The 7,947-nt window shown below is 53.0% G+C and overlaps 1 protein-coding gene across 6 annotated transcripts in view; it reads left to right on the top strand.

Moving 5' to 3' along the window:
• LOC104134630 (H(+)/Cl(-) exchange transporter 5) overlaps window positions 1-6,766 on the top strand; it is a 34,496-nt gene extending 27,730 nt beyond the window's left edge. For 5 of the 6 annotated variants that reach the window (XM_009648208.2, XM_035903681.1, XM_035903685.1 and 2 more), the window contains 4 exons: window positions 734-920; window positions 2,324-2,722; window positions 4,334-4,550; window positions 5,388-6,766. In XM_009648208.2, the coding sequence (XP_009646503.1) occupies window positions 734-920; window positions 2,324-2,722; window positions 4,334-4,550; window positions 5,388-5,478 (894 nt within the window). In that variant the 3' untranslated portion in view covers window positions 5,479-6,766. Of the gene's footprint in view, window positions 1-733; window positions 921-2,323; window positions 2,723-3,759; window positions 4,286-4,333; window positions 4,551-5,387 lie in introns of those variants that run through there. The other variant, XM_035903682.1, reaches the window with a different exon arrangement.
• Window positions 6,767-7,947: the final 1,181 nt, after the last annotated feature.

Genomic DNA, 7,947 nt, shown 5'->3' with positions numbered 1-7,947 from the left:
CTCTGCGCCCCCAGTCCTCGAGTGGTCCCTCCAGAAAGGTGACCCCTCCACAGAGGTTTGGATGTCACTGTTGCCGTGAGGTGGTTGCTGATGTTCAAGGGCAATCATAAAGTCTTTCAGAAAGATGTACAATGTGTGAGAAAGCTGTGTGACAAACGTGTAAGGGGAAGGGGGGGAGATTCTCTGACTTTGAAGTTTAGGAGCTCTCAGAGTCCTGGAAGAGCTGAGGCGTGGAGGTGAAGCTTGCCAGCAGTGGCTCTGTGGGGCGTCACTTGTGCCATGTGTGTGAACTCCAGGCACCCTCACTTCCACGGTGGAGTTTGAATTTCTGCTGGGGAAGGAGGATGATTCTGCTCCTCATACGTGAAGCCAGCAGAGTGGGAAAATCCCATGCCTGCAATGAACACGCACTCGTGTGGTGGGAACAGCATGAGGGAGCCTTGGCGGTGTGTGGATGAAGCTTTGTTACGTTCTCTTGCGAAATAAGCTTTTGAAAAAGGCGTGCCCTGTCCCACGCTAACCTCTCCTGTGGCTGTTTCTCCTGCTCGGAAAGGAGTAAATGCAGACTCTCTTGCAGAGACTCTAGAGCATGAGGGCGCAGGAAGGGCGGAGGTGACAGGGCAAGGCATCTTTGCCCATTTTAACTTCAGCGTAACCTCTAGCTCCATCCTGTTTCGAGCTTCCATCGCTGGTCTTTGAGAAATGGCGGGTTTACAGGTGTGTGTTTTCACAGGTCCCTTCGGGTCTCTTCATCCCCAGCATGGCGGTGGGTGCTATAGCCGGCAGATTGCTCGGAGTAGCTGTGGAGCAGCTGGCCTACTACCACCACGACTGGGCCATCTTCAGCGGCTGGTGCAGTCAAGGAGCGGACTGCATCACTCCCGGCCTCTATGCAATGGTTGGGGCTGCAGCGTGTCTAGGTAAGCAAGATGGCTTCGGGGGTCCCAGCCGTGGTTCGGGTCTTGGTTGGCCATGTAGGGAAGTCAACTGGAGAAATGCCGCCGCTGTTCTCCCGGTCCATGGAAGCTGGCTTCATCTCAAGAACAGGAAACTCTGTAGTGGAATACGCAATGTGTTCCTCATCCTGTTTGCATTCTTCTGCCAGCACCAACCTATCGTTGGACACGACGGGCTTCAGTGGGGAGCCTCCTGAATAGGCAGCTAGAGCAAATGAGACCGGCCAGGGACTTCAGATTTTTCCTGTGGGGTTTTAATTCATTTTACTTCCTGTTCTGGCCTCAAATCTTGTGATGCAAGTACGATGCAATCTTCTTTCAAGTGCTCTGTTTCTTGGTAACATTTCTTCAACTTAGCTGAATTTGAGAACTTGGGTGCACGTGACTGAACTTCACTTTCACTGTAATTCCCAGTCCTTTCCTCCACCGAATAGTATGTTTAACTCTTAAGGGACTAATTTGCTATATCAGGAGAAACTCTCATTTTGGGAACAATAAAAGCATGCTGCCAAACCCCCTTCTTTGGCCTTTTTAAAGGGCCACCTTTAAACACCTTCTTGTTTGCCTGTAATGCATGGAAAAGGAATATGATTCTGCTTCATTAACTGTTCTGTTTACCACTGGACAGTACTAAAGGGTACGTGCCCCTCTAGGAGATGGCTATTGGAGCAAAACTCCTCTCAAATACGTGGGAGGAGCTTTGGGACTTGAATCTCAAAAGCATAATTAAAATATGCTGAGACAAAATGCTGCTATAAAAAAAAATGATGTCAGTGTTTAAGAAGACTTGCCTATTTCCTCTTGAAATGCCTCAACTGTTTTGGTGTTGAAAACCTACAGAAGGGTAATGAACAGTAGTCAGGATGCCTGGCTGAAAGCCGGCGGACCGGAGAGGCCCTTGCTGTTAGGGACATCAATGCTGGTAACCAAGGGATGTCAGGATGACACTCGCCTCTTGTGTGCAGCCTGTCAGAGGTCGTGCTCCATCAATCTGCCCGTGGAGGTGTGTATAAAGCCTTCCTGAGGCACGGCCAGCTAGCTAAGTAACACAAGAGAGTGTTGGCCATCTCTTAAGGTTGCTTTGGAGTTCAGGGAAAGACCCATCAAAAACGTGTAGCAAGCCAGCCCATGGCACGATGTTCTGGAAGGGACGGACGGCTTCAGGCTGTGTTCTGCTCGCGTTTGGCTTCCGCTGCCATGCCAAATGCGATGTGGGAGTCCAACAGCACAACTGCTTGCTGATACAAGTCCTTCTCTAGATGCGTTGGCAGAGGACAGCTGTAGCAAACCTCAGAACAGCTCTCCTGCCTGGAAAACCCCCAAAACCGCCTGTTCATGCCATCTGTCCTCCTGTGTTCTGTTTGCAGGCGGGGTGACCCGAATGACTGTCTCTCTAGTGGTCATTATGTTTGAGCTCACTGGTGGACTGGAATACATCGTTCCTCTGATGGCAGCAGCCATGACCAGCAAGTGGGTGGCTGATGCCATTGGGCGGGAAGGCATTTACGATGCCCATATTCGCCTCAACGGATACCCTTTCTTGGAAGCCAAGGAAGAGTTCTCACACAAGACACTTGCGATGGACGTAATGAGGCCACGGAGGAACGATCCTCCTCTGACTGTCATCACTCAGGACAGCATGACCGTAGAAGATGTTGAGACCATCATCAATGAAACCACGTACAGTGGCTATCCAGTGGTGGTGTCGCGGGAGTCCCAAAGGCTTGTTGGATTCGTCCTCAGGAGAGACCTCATCATTTCAATTGGTAAGAGGCAAGATGCTGCGTAGGTAAACGATGCCATTAGAGGCCTTAGATGGCACCAGCTGTACTTCATGAGTTTAAACACCCAGTAGCGATGGTGGCTGTGCCTACTGGTGCCTGCATCTCCATCCCTGAGCAGTGTGGGGTCTGCAGACATTGAGTGTGAGGGACAGGGTGGCTTGCCTGGTGGGATTAGCACGGCTCTGCTGAATTTGTAAACCTTAGGGCACGGCTGTGAAGTGCAGGACTTGTATTACAATTTAGGGCACCTTTAGGTTCCTCTTGCTCTCCAGTTTTAGAAACCAGCAAGCGCTGTTGCCCAACATGAGACCTGGTTGGAAGTTCTGGTCTCGTTGTCTCTTGCTGGCTTGGGTGAGACAGTATGCCGTCTCTTCGTGAAGCAGGAGAGATCTGTGCGTTAGGGTTGAGGGGTACACGGGCACGTAAGTCAGTCCTTAAAAATTGCGCCCGCACTGGAGCAAAGCTTGGGCATAAGGGTACCAAGCCCCCTGCTCTCATGCAAGTTGAGCCCATGTGGTTTGTGTCCAAGCATCTGCGCTGAACTTGGGTGAGCTGGAGTTGCTCACATGCTGTCTTACACCGGCGCCCAGCAGAGTTCATGCACGCCCCGTGGCGAGCTGGCTGGGAGAACTGATCCAGCCGAAAACGCCTCTCCCCTCCCTGCTCGGTTAGCTCCGGCAGGTCAGCCCCCTCTTCGGGCTCCCGGGGGGGGCACGCGGGTACTGGCACAAGGGAGCGGGTGAGTGCGCGCTGGCTGGGAGCGGGGTGGCAGCTGCCTTGGACAAAAGCCCAAAGTCATGATGGGAACAGCGTGGTCGTGGAGGGTTGAAGGCACGTGAGCTCTGCCCTGTGCTCTCCAGTGCGGGTTGAATGCGCTGCCGTGGCTCCAGCTTGCTGACTTTTGGTAGGGGAGGAGGCTTGGCCCTGAGCTACCTTTGTCCACGGCAGAGCTAGAGTGGGGTTTATCATTGAGTTGCCTGCAGCTATGAATCAACCCCGTGTGTTCCCTCTCTTTTAAGGTGAGTTTTCAGCGTCAGCTTCAGGATGTGCAATACAGTCTTTTGGAGCACGTGAATGTGGCTCTCGTTCTGATAAGCTTCTGGCCAAGTGCTTATGACAACATGGAATGGAATACAGAAAAAAGTGCGCTGTCCCACTGTAATTATGTGCTTTGCCTTCCTTCTGTAAGGCTGCTTTGTGGTACGACCATGAATTCTTGCATTTGTGTTAGTTATCTACCTTCTTCTGAAACTGGGAAGTTAAAGTTCTCCAGGACTTGCATTTACGTGGCCAGAGCAAAACGCCGAGATGCATGGCAGCCTTGGCATTAGGCAAAGTGTGTGCTGATCTCGCCCCAGGGGTGAAGCTTTGGAGACCTCAGAGGTCATGCTGTAGGTATTAGAAGATGGGATGGAAACATATCGCACCCGTCTCGGGTCATCAGTTACCTTGAGAAACAGTGCAGGTGAAGGGAAGGAACGGACTTCTAAGGCCATCCCGATGTGGGCAGAGCGAGAAAGGGGTGTGCTCCTCGGTTCAGAAAAGGAAAGGAGGGACGATATTGATTAATCAGGTATTTATTTCTTCTTCCAGAAAACGCCCGGAAGAAGCAGGATGGGATTGTGAGCACTTCAGTTATTTATTTCACTGACCACTCTCCTCCGCTGCCTCCAAGCTCCCCCTCTATGCTGAAACTCAGGAGCATCCTGGACCTCAGTCCTTTCACAGTGACAGACCAAACACCTATGGAAATAGTGGTGGATATATTCCGCAAGCTGGGATTGCGCCAGTGCCTGGTTACTCACAATGGGTAAGAACGCTGCAGGCAGAGCCCTGGGGTCCCAGGGTTGCCTGTAGACCTGGGTCAAAGCCCCCTCTCCTTTGAGTGAGCAAAGGCTTCTGGTGCTCGGCTGGAGCGGTTGTTACCTGGAAGAAAGCAATCGTGAAAGCCCTGAGCCTCTCTTGGTTGAAGCAGTAGCGTGAAGCCTGTAAGGCCAAGGCACAGCTCCACGGGGTGGTGGGTGTCTCCGACTGATGGAGAGGGCTCACAGCCTCCTCTCAAACCCAGCCACGTGTCTCGTGTAACTGCTTGAATTGGCTTTGGTGCCGATGAGAAGCAGCATCTCCGGTGATGTGGGAAGGAATGAGGGCAAGGATAGAAACCGAGCGCTCGGTCCCCCGCGGCGTGGCACCAGCAGGACCTCTCTCCCTGTTCCCTGCTGCGGGGCATGTGGACCCGCTGGTCCTCCCTGCTCCTGGCGGACAGCGGCGTTGCTCAGCCTCGCCCCCCCGGGCGTTCTGCCCATCCCCTGGTTCCTGGCCATGCCTTCCGGCACCTTTTTGAAAGCATAGCTGCTGAGAGTGCTGGGACTTAAAATGCAGCCGTAGACATTCAGGCTGATCTTTTTGGAGCGGGTGGGTGCTGATAATTATTAATACTTGTCTTTTGGTTATAACCTCGGTAGCTTTTTCAGCATAAAACACCGGTAGAGTTTCTGCTGGACTTGTGAGCGTCACACCTTGTGGGGAGGGTCAGCGCTGCGATCCAGAAGGCGCTTCAATGGGCATGGCCCTCCGTGCAGCTGCGTGAGGGCCAGGGTGCCTTCCGTGGGTGCTGATGCACTGAAAATGGGGGTTTATTTTTCAGGAAGCTGCTCGGGATCATTACCAAGAAGGATGTACTAAAGCACATTGCACAGATGGCTAACCAGGACCCAGATTCTATACTCTTCAATTAAAGGCAGCCCTGTAGGTATTGTGTCTTTGGCACAAAAGGAACTTTATAGAAGATCCTGGATGTACTTCCCTATTTTTATTGAGACCATGGAACTGTTTTCAGCGTTTCCTTCCACGGAGCTGAAGAAGATAATTTGTTTTTCTACCAGATAACCGATTGCACTACATAATCTGTGGAACATAATCTTCTTTTTAGAAGAAAAAAGAGACTTCCTTTACGTTGCTTTTGTGAAGTTGCATTGGAAAGATTCCATGAAGGAGTAAAAGCAAAATGCTATAGAATTACATCTCCTCTTCTTATTTTATTTGGACTCTTGTTACAAACGCGGGGAGGAAAAGACGAGGTCTGTACCTTCGGAGGTTTTGGAGAAGGATGATTTTGCACACAGTGTCCAGGTGGTGGTGGTGGGAGGATATGGCTGTAGCTCAGGGGCGGTGGATTCCCAGTTAGCCACTTGGTAAATATAAGAACCACCTAAGAACCTTGGGAAGTCAAAATGGGGGGGGAATTGGCTGAGGATGTTTTACTGCAAGGAGGAAAAATCCCCACAAACCCAGAACCCCCAGAGACCTGATATCCTTACGATTGGGCCCGGTCTCTGATGGGGAAGAAGCTTATTTTGATTAATCCTCTGTGAATGTATTTAATTACTCTGCCGCTGCCTTGCTGGGAGGACCCCGAGGAGGCGGCAGAAGGAGTTGACAGTCGCACTCTCATCGTGATCCCTTTCTTAGATACGCGCCCGAGGATTTCTCCTCCCTGATTTCCCCTGAGCATGTAATTAAAATTGCAAAGGCCGAGTCCTAAGTTACTGCCCCGCCTTTACCGCACTTCCCAGTAAACTCTGATCATGTCAGATGTTGCACAACTGACCTCTTCCCAAATCAGCAGTGTCTTAGGCGGCCGAGGATGTCCTGCCGGAGAGCCCCGCGCCCGGGACGGTTACCTGGACGCCTGTGCCGTTCCCTGTTCCTCTCCTCAGCCCCACACCCAGCTCAGGCCCAGATCCTGGCTCTAGGATTGGCATCACTGCCACTTCACGTACGTGCACCGCTCGGTGTCCCTCCTCTTGCCAACAGCTATGCAATAAAGCCCTTCCTGACCGCGGTCAGCCAAGAGACACCTTCCACGTCTGTGCTCCTCAAGTCCCTGTCCCAGTTCTTAGCAAGTTATTTTCCTGTTAATAAAATTGTAACCGTTTAACTGGAAATTTGAAGGTATACGGATGCTTTTGGAGGCCGATGTTGTTCATCAGGGCTTCAGTCTGTAGTGGATGTTGTTTTACGGTCCGTGGCTGAGGCTCATGGGTGGCAGCAGAGCTTCCTCGCCTCTGGCTCACCACCGAGGCCGTGGAAGGGCTGAGGCGATGGCTTGGCTGCGTGGTGCTGCTGCCCCAATAAAGCTGTTCCCTGGGGGAGCCGGGGGGCCTGGCTAGAGTTAGGTCAATCTTAAACTCCCTCAAGTACTAACAACTTCTCTGCCTGGACCAGAAGCCAGCTTATTTATTTTCCAAAGCCATCCCAGCAGTGAGTACCTGCTTCAACCTGGCAGTGAGGTGGTGAGGTCTTGAACTCTTGTATAGCTTGAAGCTGGATCCAACCACGATGCTGCCGATGGATCAGGTACCTTCTGCTTAGAAAATAAATGCCTTGACTTTGTCCGTGGTGGTTTTGTACCACGGGAGATGGTTGCTGGGTTGGAACTTAGGCTAGGGCGTGCCCGTAAGTCAGTCACAGCTCGAAATGCTTCGCGTTCTGCCTCGGCCAGGGCTGTCACAGGCTTTGCCGGGTGGCAGCAGAAGCTTTGCCTTTAAATGTAGGTTTTGGGGGGTTTTTTTGGCACTTTGGAGAGGGTCATCCCCCTCTCGCCAGACGGATGCTCAGTGAGTCTGGGGCTGAGTCCAGGGAAGAAGCCACGACCTTCCACTTCCCTGTGGGCTCCCTCCTGGGGCTGTGGGCACTGGGAGAGGCGGGGGATGCCAGTTCCCCGCACCCAGGCTTCTCTTCCCCGTGGCACCCTTGGGACACCAGAAAGACGAAGCTTTTTTCCACTTTTCCGCTTGCCTTGCAATGTGCGGGAGGGCTCCAGCTTGGAAAATACGGCCCCTGCTTTGGCGAGATCCCCAACACGCGGAGCCCGTTCCTCTCCTTGCGGGGAGGCTGCGGTCGCCCGGTGCGCAGGGAAGGGCGAGAGCTGCCGGGCATTGGAGGGGGACGGCAGCCGCTCTGCCGGGCGTGGGAGCCCTGGGGATGGGGAGCTTGGGGCAGGAGCCACCCGGCAAGCTCCCGGCCCTGCAGCAGCTGTCGGTGGCCGCACTTGGCTCTTCTTGGTTTGCTGGGAGAGAGGCGTCCTCGGGAGCCTGCCCTGAGAAAGGCCTGCGTGGGAAGGTGGGAGCGAGCGAAAACCCAGCCCCTGGCTTTGTGGGAGAGCCTGGAAGAGCTGGGCTTTAGAGAGGCTCAGTCCTTGGTGG

The sequence above is a fragment of the Egretta garzetta genome, unplaced genomic scaffold (assembly GCF_000687185.1).
Source record: "Egretta garzetta isolate BGI_Z169 unplaced genomic scaffold, ASM68718v1 scaffold571, whole genome shotgun sequence".
NCBI lineage: Eukaryota > Metazoa > Chordata > Aves > Pelecaniformes > Ardeidae > Egretta > Egretta garzetta.
This window is presented reverse-complemented; position numbering and strand designations above follow the sequence as displayed.